Here is a 19,547-nt window from a genome sequence, read left to right as displayed (position 1 = left end):
GGCTGGGTACACAAGATCTTGTAAGTATTTCTAAATATATAATGAGATTAGTTTTTTAAAATTTGAGTAAGAATTGTCAAAGTTCAGTAAAACTTTGTTGCACTTTGCCCTGTAATAAAAATAGTGCATTCAGTGCACAGCTAGAGACCAGTAAATAAATAAATAAAATTTAAATGTAACAATTTTGCCACAATTTGTACGTCAGCAAAAAAAGGCTGAGCTGAATTTCCTAACAGTGACTAAGAAATACTGGTTAAAATTTTCATGCAGATACCTGGAAAAATTCTGGTGAATTATTTGGTGCACGCTGAATCCAATAAGCAGCGAAAAATTGAAGGGGAACAAAGGGCTGGCAGAGGGAAGGCTATCTGGATAGCCTGCAGTACTTTGAAATCCCTTTATTGAAGTATAGACACAAGTAATTAAAATCTGTCTTCGTGAATTCCCAGTGAGGTGTGTGCTAGGCTAGAAGCAAGGTGTCATAACACTCGCAGTAATCTCTTTTTTCATGTTTGGGCTGTTGTGTACTTGGACTGATGTAAACAAGCAAAGCTTCTGCTCAGACTTGTGTGTGTTGTAGGAGTGGGTCTGCCCATCAGCAGTTCCCATTGTTCAGTGGTTTTGTTGCTCTGTATGTGGTGCAGTAAGCACTACTGCTTGAATCAATTCTCTAAGGAGACATCTTCAGCTGACTTTTCTGATAAGTCTTTTCTGACTCATGATGTAGAGTTATGAGTTACAGTGTTAGACTTGCACCCTAGGCTTACTTAGCCTTAATAGGGCCTAGGTTTTCATACCTTATTGTAATTTATTTTTCTCGCAGGCCTGCTCCTATGCCAGGAGTATTCCTGGTAAGATGTATTAGAAGGTGCAAACATATACATATACCAGGCCTTCTCACTGGTTTCCTTAATTTACCTTAATTTTCTGTGTGTCCACGAAAAGTATTTCCTTTCTAGACTCAGTTTCTGGTCAATATGCTCACATTTAAAGAAACAAGTAAAATGCCAAGATATTTTTGCTTTGCTGTTTTTTATCATCAAAACAGTTTGTGGTAGTTTTGAGTTTTAAGGTGCTGCTGTGGAGGTCCTGTGCTGAGGTTTCCTAGTACTTGATAGGAGTTACTAGTGAAAATTGGATTGTGGGGTCCTTCTAGCTTCATGCTTTTTAGCGGTAAAAATAATATAAATATTTATTTTCTTCCATTGATTAATACTGTTGGTGAGCTTATGTTCCATGTTTTATTAACCGAACAGTAACAGTAATCGCTTTTCCCTTTGTTTTAAATTCCTAGACAATAAAACCTGCAGATATTGCCACTGTCCGCACACTGGGTCGACCTCCTCACCTCATCATGCGTATCATGGACTGTGTGTTGCTGCTCTTCCAGCGTAAAGTCAACCATGTGAAAATTGATCAGGAAAAATGCTGTACTGTCCCATCATGGCAAGAATCTCTGAAGCTGATGACAACAGGGAACTTCTTACAGAGCCTGCAGGTGCTTGTGCAATCTTTATTTTTTTTTAATAATGTAAGAAAATAAAGGACAGTGCTTTCTCTGGTGTTCATAGGAGAACAAATGTGCAAGGGAAATCGCACAATAGATGTTAAGGGCCTAAGAATAAATATGTCAGAATGAAATAAGCTTTAACCCTTCTTGCAAAGTCATGTTATAAATCAATTATCATTTTTCTGAAGTAAGGCAATGAAATTGTTTTAAGTGACAAATGACCCAAAGCTTTAAGAATTTGGTTTGGATAGCCATTACCCATTTCATTAAAGCTAATAAGAAACATTTTTTTCTGGTATTTAACTTTCCATTAATTTTCAACATTGCAGCTTGTGCACTGGCTTGAAAAAGCATAGATGTTTATTAGGATGAACACAATCAGAACTTTTTAAAATCTGTTTTTTTTTGGTTCATAGCATTTGTCTAGGGAAATGGAAACAAACTGGTAAGCAAATACCTATCCATAACTAAACCTAATAATATTGTGATTTATCTAGTGGGAATAAATGGTACGTTTTCCTGCTACACGGCGTGTTTTCATCCCTGATTTTTGCATTTTTAGTTTACTTAATTTGTCACTGGTGTAGTAGGAGGCTTGACCAGTTTTGTATGGTTGATAGTGGCATGGATGTTATTTATGTAGTATTCACATTGCATCTACTTGTAAAGGTTTTTAATTTTCTGAGGGACTTCAACATTTCATTTTGCTTGTGCTTAATTAAACCTATTTGTGCTTCAGGGAACAGCTATTTTCCAAGTTCTGGAATAGGGTTTCATTATACTTTGTAAATAAATTTGAGGGATAAAATGGAGAGCTTTTCAGGAGGAAAAAGGAAAAATGGGCTTTTTCAAGAGAAGAGTAAAAATATATTCTTTAAAAAATTAAATACATTCTATTAATTAGACAAGGTAATTTAAGGGTAAGATGGCTGGCTTGCCCTTTGCAAGGACTGTCTTCTAGGATGTATATTTTTGAACAAGAGTTTAGCTCTTCATTTTCTTTTTGAAGATTTTCAAAACTTACTATGTCTTAAGCAAAATAAAATTTCAAGCAGGACCAGTGATATTTTGAAACAATGATTATCTGTGTGACAGTAATGGTGAGTGTGAGATAGCAAAGATCATAAATGAAGGCAAACTTTTTTCCATGTTCTAAGTATATATAACAATGGAATGACTTTGTAAAGGTCTCAAGGGTGCATGTGAGAAATAACTCCATATTAGCTGTTTGTAAGTAACACTTGTGATCTTTGTAGTTTTCTATGTGTTCTGAAATACATGTATATATAATTTACACTAATTACTTATATTTTGTGTCTTGTACTTTTAAAAATTTTTATTCAGCATTTTCAGAAAGACACAATTAATGAAGAAGTGGTAGAACTTTTGAGCCCTTATTTTGAAATGGTGGACTACAACATTGAGACGGCTAAGAGAGTATGTGGGAATGTTGCTGGCCTTTGCTCATGGACCAAAGCTATGGTGGTATTTTTTTCCATCAACAAAGAAGTATTACCTTTAAAGGTATGTCTGTAGTTCAGTCAAAGACACTTCTCCTTCTCATCCTTACCTGTTTGCACTTGAGGATTTAATCTGTGGGAAACTTCATCTGCCTTATTTGAACTGGTGCTTCCCTCTCCAGAAATTTATTATTTTGAACACTGTAATTCTACAATAAAATTATATTTCAAATGTACTTCCACTTGTAAGTTGTCAAAATTATGAAAGAGGTGGTGTGGTTTTATGACTCTGGACTCCTAGTGAATAGGGTTAAAGCATCTGTCATCTAGTTAATTTGTCTAGTTAATCTGTCATGCAGTTGCTCTTTTTTTTAAAATTTTGAATTAAGTAGAAAAAAGCCTTGAGATTTAGTTATTTTAATGTTCCAGATCTCAATTCATAAGAAGATTGTAGAGAGACTCTTTATCAGTGTTATGTAGAGAAATAAAACAGGCCTAAGTAGTTAGAATGAAAGTCAGGAAGAACATGGTCAAGTATGTTTAACAGAGAGTAGCTTGTATTATAATAAGAATGACTGAGAAGGGAGCAAAATTTGTGTTTTGACCTAGCATATTGGTTGGACAAATCAAGTAGACTTCTAGAAGCATCATTCTCTTCTGCAAGCTATGTCAGACTAACATTTGTGTCATATGAAGAATGACTGGCATTTCCAGAATCATTCCAGAATTTCCAAATAATTTTCAATGATTTTTTTCTAATTGATATTAAACCAGCTGTTCAAGTTTAGCTATCTGAGGTAAGAATTTAGTTTGTTTAAAAAATAAAAGGTTTTGCTGAGTGATGAAATCTCTCGTGAAGAATTTTATTTGGAAATGTAGTACAGTAAAACTTTCTGAAATACATTATAGCAAATGCTTTGAAGTTCTCTGTGTACAAATACACTTTTATGTTTTTATGCTCTGTAGGCTAATTTAGCAATTCAGGAGAAACGCCTAACCAACGCTATGCTAGATCTGCAGAAAGCTCAAGAAGAACTGGGAGCCAAGCAAGAAGAATTAGATATTGTGCAAGCAGAGTATGAAAATGCAATGAGAGAAAAACAGGTGAACTGTTCTTCACAGAAGTTTCTACCCTTGCTTTAAGGAACACTTAATGTGTTCTTTCAATTTCACTATTATTCCTTGAAAAGGATGGTGATGGACAGAAGATAAGAGATAGCTAGTATTGGAATATTGCATCTTCGCTTTCTACCTCTGTCCTTTGCCTCTGATCCTCTTCTGTCTTTCCTCCCACCCCCTCAAAAACTATTTTATTTGTATTCTTTATTCAGTGCCTACTATTGTAACTTCAAGTTTCATGTATGCTGGATATGTATAATTGAAATTCTGATTAGAATTCCACAGAATGAATAAGTATCAAGAATTTTACATACTATTCAACAACTGCACCAGAATAAAATTAAGAACAGAAATATTAAAAATAAATACTGAATCATATTTCTGGGAGATGCTGATAGTTTGTCCTGATATATTTTTCCCATTTCACTTTCCCTCCTCTTCATGGTGATAGAGATGTTTGAGACTATATTTCTAAGCTGTTGTTTATCTACCGGTTGGAGAGATTTTTCTGGTCTATCAGATATGTAAACAATTTCTGTTGGTGCATGGTTTTCTCTAGACTTTGCTGGAAGATGCTGAGCGTTGCCGACATAAAATGCAAACTGCCTCAAGTCTTATAAGTGGTTTAGCAGGTGAAAAAGAGAGGTGGACAGAACAGAGTAAAGAATTTGCCATGCAAACCAAGAGGTTAGTTGGTAAGTTTTTATCCAAACCTTTGAAGATGGAAGCAAGTTGAATTGTAATGGGTAGTGAAACTAAAAACATTTGAAACATCAAACTTTTCCTTTGTATCTTAGGTCCCTGTCTCAAAAATGAGGGTAATTGTTCTAATTCCCCTTCTAAAGCCCTATTAGGTGAAAAATAAAGACAAGGCTAAAGTTCACATTAAAAAGAAAAAATAATGGATGCTGTGAATGTGGTGGCACATATCTGGGACACTAAAATTTTAACTTGACTGATGCTTGTAGGTAACAGTCCAAAGAGACTAATATGTTAGCAAGCACAAATAAAACATGTATAACTGAGAATATATATAGAGGCGAGTAAGACTGACACTCAGGCACTGACATTTATATGTAGAAATCAATATTTTTAACTGCAGTTACTAATGTACATAAAAATGTGCTTCTTAGAGGTCATTATTATTTTTTGAATTTGTACTTGTAAACTAACTCATTAGTTAGATCAATAAATGAAATTTATCTCATCATTTACTGTGGGCTGAAGTTTCTTCTCTGCCCTCTATCTTGAAAGGCTGCAAAAAGCAGCCTTGTTGCATAAGTCATATTATAGTAACTAGGTTGTATTTTATTTGCTGGTATAATATATACATGTGTATTAACTTTTTAAAAATGTGGGATACCTTCCCCACAGATTCATCCTATTTCTTTTATAGATAACTTGAAAATGTCCAAAAAGTATTAGGGTCAGTATAAAAGTATGATATCTTCTCCAGTTTAAATCTTGCATTCTCATTTCAGAAGTACAAAACCCTCTCAAACTATGGTGTCATGAAATTTAGGGGGAAAATTTTGAAACTGAGCAGAAGATTAAAAGTTGTTGCACTTAATACCTCCATAATGATGTCTGTGACAGTTTTTATTACCAGTACTCATCATTGTAGTTTACAATAAAATTTAATTTAATTAGTACTTACAAGGGGTTCTACCCCGCCCTCTCCCATTCTTCCCCCAATCACCCCTCCCATTGTTTAAGCCTGTTCTTATGAGTGCACAAAGAAATAATGGAATTAGAAATTTCTGAGTAAGTTCTCTCTGCTGTGTCCTGCTTGTGCAGGATCTGGTGTTTGGAATAGTGTTACATTTGTGTTAACAAGCTTCCAAATGCTGATCTCTTGATTCCTACAATTGCATAGTAAGAACAAAGTAAATGTGTCCTCTGCTGAAATGTACCATTGTCATGCCATACAATGAGCCTTGGAAAAAGGATTGATTAGTCTTCTTTATGGGTCAAAGTGAATTCTTCAGCTACCAGCCAAAACATGTAGCAACTAGTGAAAGAAACAGCTTATTCATTGATAGAATTGGCAAAGCTGTAACACTTTGGTTTTGTTTTTTTGTTTCCCTCCTTTTTCTCTTTGAGGTGATGTACTCTTGGCTACAGCTTTTCTGTCCTACTCTGGTCCTTTTAACCAAGAGTTCCGCAGTCTGCTGTTAAATGACTGGCAAAAGGAAATGAAAAGCCGTAAAATTCCTTTCCGTAACAACTTGAATCTCATTGAAATGTTGACTGATGCTCCAACTATCAGTGAATGGAACCTGGAAGGATTGCCGAATGATGACTTATCCATACAGAATGCGATCATTGTCACTAAAGCATCTCGTTATCCTTTATTAATTGATCCACAAGCACAGGGTAAAATTTGGATTAAAAATAAGGAAGGCAGAAATGACCTTCAGGTAATGGAAATGCTTGCGCTTTCTTAATCCCAAAAAACTCTTAGCTTACAGAGCATTGCTATTCAGTGATTCGCCTAATGCTTTATAAATGCCATTTATATAAAAAGTTTCTGGTTTGAAAATAACAAATATCTGAGATATATTTTAGTGGATTTGATATTTGGCTAGAGGTGGATGTGTATTCTTTAGCACCAGTCACTCCATTTGTTTAAAGACTTTATTTTAATGAAACTTAAACTTTGGAAAATAGGCTGGATGGGCGATGTCTGGTAATAAACATGTTTTCAGAATAATGTAAGTGTTAGGAAAAAAAGCACCAACTAGTTGATTAATGATTAATACAATTTCATGTGTTTATAAATGAAGATTCACAGCAAGATATTTTTTCATCTTTTAATCAGAAATTATTGTTAATTTCTGTTGTCTTAGTGTGGATGTCAGCTGCTATGTGCTCTGTGAATATACAGGGAAGATGTAGTGCTACAGTGTACAGTCTGAGAAGGCTGTACCTGAAGATAAACAAATTCAATTCAAACAAGAAAATATGAGGAAGAATGTCCTTAGTGGCTACAATTATGATTACACCAATAAACTAGCTTTTAAAAAAAATCCCTGAAGCCATAAAAGTAGTTTGAGGTGTGATAATAGAGTAGTTCTGATAATATTACTATCAGTTTAATGCTGATTGTTATCTAGGTATGGAAAACCTTAATGGTTGCTTAGTTATGATAAAAACGTTTATTAGTTTGTTTATAGCTTTATTAAAGTCTAAGCTGAATGTGCTTTTTGAACATATTGAAAATCCCAGTTACACTGGGGTCCATTTGAAGCAAAAACTGTTTAAGGTCTTGTTCCATGTAAACCTCTAATTTTCAAGGGTTAAAAAAACCTCCCAGAATACTTATCTTGAAATTGATTCTGCTGCAGTTTGACTTGGAGATGTTATGCAAGATAAAATTGAAGGTTCTAAAAGGTTCCTGTGAATTTTTTTGTGAAATTCTTGAGTAGTTGTACTCACGGGATGTCAAAACTGCAAATGCTCAGCGCTGCTTTGTTTCTACCTTTGCAGCTGAAAAATAAAACTTTGCATTCCATGAGATCTGGCAATAGAGTATGCTGATGTTACTGTTCCTTGCCTTAGTACTAATCTACTCACAGGATCATTGTTTTGGGCAGTAAAGAAAGTATTTCATTTAAAGAAAATGAAATAATTTATAAATATAAAGCTAACAAAAAGCTTGGTAAATGGGCATAAAATATTGCATCTATGTTTTCAGATCACTTCTTTGAATCACAAGTATTTTAGAAACCACTTAGAGGACAGTCTTTCTTTGGGAAGACCTCTTTTAGTAGAAGATGTTGGAGAAGAGCTTGACCCATTACTTGATAATGTTTTGGAAAGAAACATCATTAAAACAGGTTCAGCCAGTAAGGTAAAAATGAAACAAATGAGCAAATGTGGAAATTCCTCTTTCCTTCCCCTCCCCACACCATCTCCTTAGCAAAATAAATATAGGACTATAAAAAATTAAACTCATTTAAACTTGATTAATGCTAATACAAGAAAAAATAAGGTAGGGTTAAGTTCCCAAAGGTTAATATATTTAATGTAAAGAGTTCCTTTTTCCTTTGCTTATGATAATTTTTAGAAGTTGAAATAAGTCTGGAATAGGCCATTTAAAGTGGTCCTTGACTGTTCTCAACAAATTTCTTGCATCAGGTGTATGGTTTAAAACTGGATTTTTGTGCCTTTTGCAGTATCTGAAAAAGTGTGTATTGGCTCTTGATATTTGAAATATTCTTTTAATATTTTTCTTAAGGTGAAAGTTGGTGACAAGGAAGTAGATGTTATGAATGGCTTCAGACTTTACATTACTACAAAACTGTCAAATCCATGTTACTCTCCTGAAATTAGTGCTCAAACCTCCATCATTGATTTTACAGTAACCTTGAAAGGTCTTGAAAATCAGCTCTTAGGCAGAGTCATTCTCACAGAGAAACAGGTAAAAGAATTAAATGTATCTATTTTTCCTGGCTGTACCTGTAGAATGCTTAATTTTATTACTCTCTATTCCCATATTGCAAAGTAACTTTCTCTCTCTCTGTGTTGTGATTATTCTTAATATAATCTATTTGTAATGGTTTAAAAAGTGGCACAGAAGCAATTGACTCATTCATGTGGAAGTTTCTCTGTCTCTTTATTATTGCAACTGTACTGTATTAACCTCATTTTTCTGCCTCATGAGAATGGCCTGTGAAAAGCAAAAGAGCCTGCAATCAAAACTGATCTTCTTCTGTCTACACTCTGGAGCTCATGGCAACATAACCTAGTGCAAAGAATTTAGACTTAGTTACTTCCTTGCTCCAAGGGAAAATGGGCTACCTACTTATTTTGTCATTGCAGATATATTAGTTGAGGAAGTCCAGGTTCAGGATACCAGTCCTAATCCACATGCCACCTGCAGTTCTGGAGGGAGGTTGATGGGTATCTTTTTAAGTATGGGACAGCTAATCCCTGTAACTATAAGGTCAGGCAATGTGATGTCATAAGAAACACTATGCAGCTATGACTGTGTATGTACTACTGTATTTACTAAGATTTTGGCAATAGTTCCAGTTTACCTTCACTAGAGAGGAATAACAGGAATATCTTTGCTTCCTTATTGTGGCATCTGTTGAGGTTCGCCTGTCCTTCCAACATTTCCCTCTGCCCCACCAATGTAAGATTTTTCTTGTTAATAGCCTCAGTCATTTTGTCCACATCAAGTAGTTTAATTTCATTCCCAAACAGTGAATGGATCTCGTGAGAGAAATCACACTCAATCTGTTAAGGTCTGTTTTTTGTCAGACAGCTTCATTGCACCATCAGCTTCTCTTCAACCACTGACAGCCTGTCAACCCACTATGTAATGAAATAATCACTGTCTGTCTAAAACACGCTGTGATGTGTATATTCACAAAGCCTTATGCCAAACTTCATTTCTTGGGCCTTGAAATACAGTACATTCCTCCAGGAGACAAATTCCTCCGGTCACTGCTGTTGCTGTGTGCTTGCTTGGAGGACACAGGAAAGGGAGGAGCTTGACTTTTCTCAGAGGAGTCAAGAAATAGATGGAGAAGTAAGAGACTCAAGTTGGAACATGGGGAATTGTGATTAGATATTAGGGAAAAAAGAATTACATCGAGAGTGGTTAAATGCAGGAGCAGCTTAACCAAGGATTTTGTGGAATTTTTATTCTTGGAAGGGTTCAAGATTCACGTGGACATTGCCCTGAGCAAATGAGCTGTTCAGATCTGAGCAGGGGTTGAACTAGTTAATTGCTGTAGGTGCCTTCCAAATTAAAATTATTCTACTATTCATTGGCCTCTGTGTCACTAAATGGGAATGTCTAAAGTGGACATATGGTGCTCTCTCTACCAGCTTCTCAGTATTATACTCACTACTGTTTTATTTGAAACCACCTGGGGATATTTCCTCTAGATAAATGTTGAGTGGACCACTTAACAGGCAGGGGAACTTCTACAGAACATACTCACCATGTTGCAGTTTTCTTGGGTTCTTTTTATACATCTTGTGGTTTAAGGTTTCCTGAGGAGTCATTTTGAACACATTACACCATCCAAATACTTTTCTATGATGGATAATGATGCATTTTTGGGAATATGGAGTTTCCCTCTTAAGTGTCTGGATTCTTACTACCTTTTGTAGCCTTTGGTGGAAGAGTGGTGGAATTATTTTATTGTGAGGTAGTTAGTCAAATGATTTGGGCAGTATGGCTGCTTTGTGATATCCATTGTTACAATGTGTGCATGGAACTTCTGTCCCAGAAAGAGAAGAGATTATTTATTTGAAATCAGAGTTCTTCAAGATTTTTATGCACGTTTCTATCCTTCCCATTCTGCCACCTCTTACATGGTTCTGGCTTAGAATGAATGAGGTTTAGACCTTAGCAAGGAAAAGGAATGTTTACAGCATGTCATTTGAAGTTTCTACAGAGTCTGACTCTCTGTTGTCTGCTATGACCATTAGAAGAATCTTTGTCACATACATCTCACAGAATTAATTGTTTACTGATAGGAGCACTGGTACTGATTTCTTATTTTCCACCAGAATGTTAAACCAGCTGCAAGATACAGGTGAAGCATAAGGTCAATAGGCAGCTGGTATATCTGTATAAATTTGATTTGACTATATTTCTTGGATTTGAGAGATTTGATATATGTCTGAAGGTAGTATAACTTACAATATTTTAATGATATCATTATTTTGATACATTGGCTGTTATGTAATTTGAAAAAAACTTGCTTATTTAGTGTCATAGATAAGTCAGATTAGTAATAGAGTTGTAATATGCAATAACTCTGTGGCTTTTTGAGTTTTCATATTCATATATCAAGATTTTTGCTGGAAAAAGGCTCAAGTTTTGTAAGGAACAGTTGATAAAAATTCTTGTACTTGTGAATCATTTTGTGACAGGATGATATAAGCTATGTAGCAGCTTTCATATTTTATGAACATTAACAAGAAATAGCATTCTTTGGTACAGTCAGTAAAATGTCATCTGCTTGTGAAAGGAATTCCATAAAACTGGATTTGAAATAGCCTATTTGGTGCAAATTCCTTGAATTTGTGTACACGGTAACTTGGCTTATTTTTTCTGCATCCTTGGTCTTATGACAGGAGATTTTTGAAGATATGAAGAAAGCTTTCAACTATTTACATTTTCTGATCTGCAAAAAGCATTTTAAAAGCTTAATAGGTGATTTTTTTTCTTCACTAAGGTTTTCATCTAGGGTTACTTCACTTTAGCTTGGTAACTGTTTCCAATTTGTTTCTCAGGCTCTTGTGAGGAGAATAGCTTTCTGTTTTGATGAAGCATTGAATTCTGAAGTATGTTTAACTTTTTAAACTGAACTCAGTAAAGCATAAAGTTTAATTTGGCTCAGTATGTTAATTATTATATTTAATTTGATGATAACTTTCTTTTAATACTATTCTTTAAAAAAAAGTTTCTACTTCATCAAACTTGCATGAAAAAAATGCTTCATGAAGCTGTTACCTGGTTTTCTTCAGTTGCATGAAACAGCAGTTGATTGAAATGGAGTTAACTGGTTTTTTGTCTATTTTCATCAGTTTTTGTCAGAATCTTTTGAATAAGTAAGAACATCTTCTATTAGGTTGTATGTGCATTATTCTAAAATGGTTGCCCAACTAAATATTTTTTACCTGATGATGATAATGATGTTTCAATATTCCAAGAAAAACTCTAAATCAGATAATAATAAGATGGTTTTTCTTAATTTCCTTTTCATGGTAATAGAATGTGGAAAAATAAAAAAAAAAATAAAATGTTGTAATAGTGTTTCAAAGCTGTATAAATGAAGACTGCTCAAATGGGAGAGTAAAACACCTCTCCTTACACCTTGCTAAGGGCTCAGGTCCATTATGTCTCTAGTGCTATATGAGAAGTCATGTATTTCTTAGTGCTGTCTCTGTTTCTTTGGAATATTAGCAGCTGCTAAGCAACATGGAAATGGACTTGGCAATGATGGAGTGAACATAGAACTTCCAGGTTTGGAGGGACATTGTTAAAAATATTCACCAGACCTTTATAAACTTTGTGAAGTATTTAACTAGACAGCAAATATTTCTAACAACTGGTTCACTTACTCTTCATTCATAAGATTCATATTAAACTTATCTTATTACAACCTCTTAACCCACCCTCTCTCTTTTCTTTCCTTTTACTTCACTATGTTGAAACATTTTTTAATATCTCAGTAGAGGATTTTTATCTCTGAGGGACTAATTTGTATTAATTTTTTAAAGGTTAATTTTAAGGATGAACTGAAAGGACTATTATAGCTGAAAAATATTTTTCCGGAGATTTCAAATAGCTGTTTTCTAATGTAAAACTCCTAATTAATAGTTATCCATCTTCTGTATTTGGGTACTGGAAAAGAAACTAGGTACATAAACCACCCAGATTGTACTACTAAATGTATAAAATAAATACTTCTAGTAAAGTAACTCAAGTCATACACACTTTTTTAAGCAATGAAGTATTTTAGTAAGAGGCTGAAATTATCCCTGTTTGATGGAGGAGTATTGGCACTTCTTGAAATATCTGGTGCTTGATTCGATGACTAAGGATGGCCATTGAGACTAAATTTTCAACATGGTGATTGTAAAGCAAGGCATGAACGAGGATAAGATTACACGGAGGGGAATAAAAACTTATGTCTGGAATAGTGTTTGCATTCATCTTTTCTGAAACAAAAAGAGAAGACAAACAATTGTAAACTCATTATTCTTTTAGGGCATGATACAAGCATCTTCCATAATATTTGTAGAAATGATTTGTTAATGTCTACTTATGTAGCAGGTTAAGATCCTGGCAATCAATCTTTGTGTCAAAAATACCACTGGAATTTCCCCAAATTAATGCAGCTAGTCTTGACCTACACTGTTTTAGTAGGATCACTATTTTTAAGCAAAATGTTTTATTTTTATTTTTGATTGCTCTTCTGTTTCCCAAATATTACCATGTAATACAATAGGAATTAGAGAAAGAAAGAACTGATCTTATTGAAGATGTGACTATGAACAAAAGGAGGATTAAAGACCTAGAAGATAACCTTTTATTTCGACTTACAAGCACTAAGAGTTCTCTGGCAGATGATGAGACTCTACTAATTGTATTGAGTAACACTAAGAAGACTTCTGAGGAAGTAACACAGAAACTACAAACTTCTGCTGAAACTGAAGTGCAGATCAATACAGCCCGTGAAGAGTACAGACCTGGTGAGTGAAGGCAGTGATGGAAGACTAATAGCTACACCATGTATTTAAAACATCAATACTTAAAGTAGGAGAAACTGTAGGATGCGATCAGGAAAACCAAAACTGGTAGGAGAGATCTGTGTTTTTCTGTAAGTAAAATGTATCTAGGAAATGTCATATTGAGTTATAATGGAGAAAATAGTCAATGTTATGCCTCATGTGGAATTTATAAAATCGAGTGAATTGTTCTCTTTGTAGGCTTCCCATTGCTCTATAAACAAGTATATCAGTCATTAGGGTGTTTAGGTAAGTATATGTATGAGTTCAACATGTTGACATTCTTTTACAGAGCTTATATAGCATTAAGTGCTCTTTATATCAGTTCTGATGAATGCTTCATCATTTATCCTTAGGTTATTATAGTCAGCACATTTCATGAGTCTTTTGACTTTTAACTGACAGGTAATAATGTGAAAAAACCACATTTTTTTGTGGGGGAAATATCTTTATTTAATTGCCTGCATTCTAGGAAATGTGTAAGGTGGTACAGTTAGTGTATGAGAAACATTACAGATATTGTAAAACCTTTGCATTTAAAACTGAATGACTGCTAAAAAGAAGTTAAATCAGTGCAGGGAAGTTAAATCAATATAGTTAATTTGACTTTTATATGACTCTTATAAAAGTCTGTAAAAAGAAATTTATTTGGATACTTAAACAGCAAACAGCCATAATTTTTATATGTTCTGCTGATGATCTCTATATTGCAGTGTACTATCAGGCTGCTCTCCAGACATGCTCGTATTTGAAAACTGGACTTTACATACTTTGCATTAATTACAGAATTTATTTTTTCCCCTGATGTATAAACTAGGGTTAAATGAATGATTTTTATTATTTTTCTGGCAGTAATGAGTAGAGAAACTCAAGGTTCTTCAGTTATCATTAGTGTTAAAATCACTGCACCTGTTTTGGAGAGTTAAAGTTTTCAGCTCTGCATTTCTACTTTGAACAAATTTTTCTTTCCCATTCTTCAGTTGCAACTCGAGGTAGCATCTTATACTTCCTTCTCACTGAGATGAGCATGGTCAATGTCATGTATCAGACATCGCTTTGGCAGTTTTTGGGGCTTTTTGACCGCTCCCTAGCCAGGTAATTTAGCTAACAATAAGTATAATTTGTATTTACCCAGTCCTGGAGGTGCTTGCAGTACAGTAAAGATTTATTGCAAACTAATATCAGAAAGAAGACTGCTGCTTCTTATCATCTTGACCAGGAATTGTCAGCTTAATACCCATAGAACTTTGTCACTTAGCAAGGCAAAGAAACTTATAATGCACTTAGAGTCTTTCAAAATTTGCCATTAGATAATAAAAAAATATTATACTGCATTGATTTTCAGCCGGGCAAAAAATCTTGATTAGAAAGGATTTTTTTGTTGTTGCTGTTGCTTCAATCTGAAAGTTGTTGCCTGTTTGCTGTCTGATATTCTCTTCTAAATCTGTTATTTTTCATATTTTGAAAATACTGAACTATGGCCTTTTCTCTTTTGCATAGTATTCCTTTTTATAAAGCCTAAGCAAATCACCTTTCAACTGCAGACCTTTCTTCTAACAGGTCTACCAAGAGCCCTATAACCAGCAAGAGGGTTACCAATATCATTGAACATATGACATACGAAATATTCAAATATACTGCCCGAGGGCTCTATGAGGAGCACAAATTTCTTTTCACGTTACTGCTTACTTTGAAGATTGATATACAAAGAAACAGAGTGAAGCATGAAGAATTTCTGACACTTATTAAAGGTTGGAACTATGAATAAATTTTAATGAGAACACATTATTATTATAGAAAATTTATGTATTTGTATCTCCTAGACAGCATGCTCCTTCCTTTTGCACGTGAGAACACAGTCAGTTGTAACAATACATGTTTATCATTCTGATCTGGTGACAGACAACATTGTCTGGTAGTTCTAATTTATAGCAGCACACTGAATATTGATGAATATATCTTTGTAATCATGAGAATTTAAAAGGAATATTGTTAAGTATCCTTTATGTCTGCTGCTCAAATACCATCAGGTATATGTTTAGATAATAGAAAGATTATCTTAGTAGAAATAATAGAAAGATTCTATTATTTAGATAATAGAAAAATTATTATTGTACTAAACATATAGAAACTGTAGCAAATAGGAGCAGAAAATGATGCTAACAGTTTAAAAGGACATCGGAGTCTAAGCTGCATGTGACAAGGTCAAGGCTTTGGTCTTGAGTGCATACAAGGACTGAGTTCACTTGAATGTTTGGATCCATTTTGTATTACCTTTTCAAGAGACTTAATTTTCCAGGCAACATTTATTTATGGATTGTATATGTGAATTTTTCCAAGTTGAATTTTCAGTATATCTTTTCCCAAAAAGCATTTAATTTCAGGCACATTGCACAAAAAACCAGTAAAGCCTCAAAATATAAATTAAGACTTCTGTTTAAGGTACAAAATATATAAAAAGAAAATAATATTATAAACTAACCAAATTGCAAACTCAGCTTAATCAAATATGGCATAGTTTTGTAAGGTAGAAAACTCCTGTAACATCATGATTTAAAACCTGGATTATTGTATTTGATTTTTCCCTTTTATTTGGTTTATTTTTCTTTGTCTCTCCAATAGTACTAATGACTCATTTCAATTTCTTGTAGGTGGTGCTTCCCTAGACCTTAAAGCTTGTCCTCCTAAGCCAGCTAAATGGATTCTGGATATGACTTGGTTGAACTTGGTGGAGCTCAGTAAGCTTAAACAGTTTTCAGCTATTCTTGATCAAGTGCGTAAGAGCTTTTTAAAGTTGATCTCTTGTTTAAAAAGTAATTGTCTGGTAGTCATCAAGCCAAATGGTGGAAACTGGTTTATTTTGTAGAAGTGAAACAAAACTGACAGCAGATAGCCACAGTTATGGCCCTGTCTGCTTAGCAGCTTATATTAATAAAAATACTCAACCACCCCTAGGAAAATAAGAAGAGTGTAGAGTGTTCACACTTTATATAATTATAATATTTTCAGATTATTAACTTGCCATTATCCAAGTCATACATTGCAACTTTATTCTTATTCTGGTTGTTAGTTTATCTTACATCCCTGTTGTGCTTTCTTACACTATGTTTTATGATGCTTGTTCCAGTATTTCTCTGGTTACATGGAGTAAAAGTAAGGGAGAAGGTGTTCAGTAAATTCAGTACTTGTGTGAAGAGTCTTACGAGACACTAAGTGTAGCTAATGGTAAATAGCTTTTGGTATGGGTGAAGGAAACTTTTCTGCACATTCATGTGGGGAGCAATTATGTACTTGCTGTTCTCAGAGCCATATCTGTGCCTAACCATGTTCTGACATAGATAGATATTATATCATAATAGAAAATACTGATTAGTAGCTCCTGTTTTCAGAATATGAATACTCTAGGGTGTTGCATTCTACAATAGCATACTTATAATCTGAAATTTTATCCTATCATTTTTAATAACCTCATTAAATCTGTGGAAGAATATCTCTAAACAAATGCCTGGGTGTGGATTACATGTCTCTGACTCTCATTAAAAGTTTGCAACCTAGTGGTAGTGCAAAGATGACTTGTCTGCTTAGTGATATTTGCTTCTTTGATGGTATAATTGCAGATTTCCAGAGAAGAGAAGCAGTGGAAAATCTGGTTTGATAGTAAGAATCCCGAAGAAGAATTGGTTCCTAGTGGATATGGGCAATCTCTGGACTGCTTCAGACATCTTCTTCTTATCAGATCTTGGTGTCCTGACAGGACCATAGCTCAGGTATATTTAGATAGCTACGTGGTCTATCTAGGTAGCACTAGAATAATAGTTTCCAGATTGCAGGTTAGTACTATCTTACATAATTCTAAACACCTTTTGGTAATGGACCTTTATGCTGTATTTTCTGAAATTATTTTCAGACCATTTATGTATTTGTTACAAGGGCAGTGATAACAAAGTTATGCCAATATATTGAATGAATATTATCCACTGTGGTAGCTATCACTGTGGTGATTTCTGCTGGAATCATAAGTGTTTACCCAGATCTGCTTTTTTAGTTCAGAAGATACTTTTGGCTTTCCTGGCTTCCTCACTGGAATTTTAGAAGTGTCCCCATGTTAGGCTGAAGTATAATATTTTAATGAACTCGACTGTCTGAGAGAAAACTGAAAAAGATTTAATTAAGAAACTATTTCTTGCATGGGAGAATTAGACCCACTTTAGAAAAAAATATTTGTTAAAGTCTGCTCAAAGCTCTCAATTTAAAGCCATTTATTTAAAAAGTACAAAAGTGAAGCTTATTAAATAGACATTTTTTAAAGAAAAATCATCTTCTAGGAGCCTATTTTTTACCTTTATGTTCTTCTCCAGTAAAAAAGAACAAAAAATTATAAAATTACTTACAATTCAGAACAATTAATGACAATTTACTTAAATTGGAATGCACCACTTGAAATGGGGTATTAATTTTATTGATGCTTGTCTTTAGACATTGTGATAGGATTCAGAGAAAAATCTCAGCAATTATTGGAGTAACTGCAGTCAATAGGTTAAGCAGTACTGTATAAAGAATATCTCTGTGGTGTCTGCTATGTGTTTGAAACAGATCAAGCAAGATTAGTTCCTCCGTACTGTTAATGGGGCAAGGTAAACTTTCATCTTCTCATGGTTTTATGAAAACTGATAGTTTATCAAGTGTTTAATTTTTTTATAATGCTGAATGTCTTCTGTCTCTGAGAGGTAACCCAGAGGTATTAAGGGAAAGATTTCTGTAATATGAAAGCTGTATGGTGGGAAAGAGTACAAGAAAGATTATCTCAGGCTGTTTGAAAGAGCCTTTTCTATTTCTTTGTGAAAAAGGAAACTAACCTAGAATTTTTAAAGATAAATAAAGAAGGAATAAGAGATGGTTTTAACCTGTTCCTCTGGATTGTCTAATTAGTGACAGTTATTTTAATCATTACTACTGTTAATTCATTGCTTGTTTAACTGTAAAGTGAGAAAGGTCTAAGAACTTTGAAGCCCATCTTTAATCCTTTTCTCCTATTTTTCTAGATTTTGAGGCTAGGAGTAATGGAGATAGCCTTAAATCATTCAAAATTTTCTCAAGTATTAGAGAAGTTATTATTTTTATTATACTCTAATTATAGTTATTTTATATAACTACATACAGATAAACGTAATATAATAATTATTTAAAAGATTTTAACTGGTCATATAAGGCTATAAGAAATAACATCTTCAGAGACAGTATGATGGGTTGACATGTAAAAATAAACTTGCATATTTATATTTTTGATATAAATTTTTAGCAGCCTTTGATCTTCTTCTACTTATTGGTAGTATTTACACTGGGAAGAAAACAGTACTAAGTGGTTAGGTCACAAGTTAAGTTTACCCTTTTTAATATAGGCAAGAAAATATATCTCTGACACTATGGGGGAGAAATACGCAGAGGGAGTCATCTTGGACTTGGAGAAAACATGGGAAGAGTCAGATCCACGTACTCCCCTCATATGCTTTCTTTCCATGGGCTCTGATCCTACGGACTCAATTATTGCTTTGGGAAAAAGACTGAAGACAGAAACGTGTTGTGTTTCCATGGGCCAGGGGCAAGGAATCCATGCTCGTCAACTTCTACAGCAGACAATGGCTCATGTAAGCAACAAAAATCTGAACATTTTTCTCTCTGTGTTAAATACATAGAAATAAAAATCCTGCCATGCAAGAATGTTGTTTGGTGGATAATTAATGCTGATGTAAACCTCTATATTTATTTATATAAGTGTCCTAAGCAAGAGAACTGTCTTTTCACGGTCCTTCAATTTGCCATAACAAGCTTCTTGATACTCTGCAGATGTTTTTCATTGAAAATGGAGTGCTTTTCATATAAAATGGAGTTTTTATAGCTAATTGCAGACTGATGAACATAGCTGAATCAATTTTTTGGTTTTTTTTTTTGTTATATCACCAGTAAATATTCTTCTGTAAGCATTTCAGATTATTTTTTCAGTTTTTTATTTTTAGTAATATGGATGTACTTTGTTAAATGAAGAAAATGGATTCCAAATATGCTATTGACAGTTACATAAACTTGAAAAAAACAAGGTAGCCTAGCAAGTTATTTTGTATTTCTGTAGTCTGAATTTGGACGTGGGAGGGACAATTTGGTAGCATAGGCATTTTACAGGAAGAGGAATTAAAGAACAA

The 19,547-nt window shown here is 34.0% G+C and overlaps 1 protein-coding gene across 1 annotated transcript in view; it reads left to right on the top strand.

Moving 5' to 3' along the window:
• Positions 1–19,547, top strand: part of DNAH5 (dynein axonemal heavy chain 5) — a 128,845-nt gene that overhangs the window by 99,597 nt on the left and 9,701 nt on the right. Inside the window, exons 59-71 of the mRNA XM_088053745.1 lie at positions 1,295–1,498; positions 2,855–3,034; positions 3,937–4,074; positions 4,649–4,784; positions 6,193–6,509; positions 7,787–7,942; positions 8,330–8,512; positions 13,071–13,314; positions 14,331–14,445; positions 14,911–15,101; positions 16,002–16,123; positions 16,968–17,117; positions 18,750–18,995. Coding sequence (XP_087909871.1) covers positions 1,295–1,498; positions 2,855–3,034; positions 3,937–4,074; positions 4,649–4,784; positions 6,193–6,509; positions 7,787–7,942; positions 8,330–8,512; positions 13,071–13,314; positions 14,331–14,445; positions 14,911–15,101; positions 16,002–16,123; positions 16,968–17,117; positions 18,750–18,995 — 2,382 coding nt within the window. The remainder of the gene's footprint in view (positions 1–1,294; positions 1,499–2,854; positions 3,035–3,936; positions 4,075–4,648; positions 4,785–6,192; positions 6,510–7,786; positions 7,943–8,329; positions 8,513–13,070; positions 13,315–14,330; positions 14,446–14,910; positions 15,102–16,001; positions 16,124–16,967; positions 17,118–18,749; positions 18,996–19,547) is intronic.

The sequence above is a fragment of the Pseudopodoces humilis genome, chromosome 1 (genome assembly GCF_049639895.1).
Source record: "Pseudopodoces humilis isolate 2021_Gansu_Grassland_sample_001 chromosome 1, ASM4963989v1, whole genome shotgun sequence".
Taxonomy (NCBI): domain Eukaryota; kingdom Metazoa; phylum Chordata; class Aves; order Passeriformes; family Paridae; genus Pseudopodoces; species Pseudopodoces humilis.
Note: the sequence above shows the minus strand (reverse complement) of the source record. Positions and strands in the feature narration are given on the sequence as shown.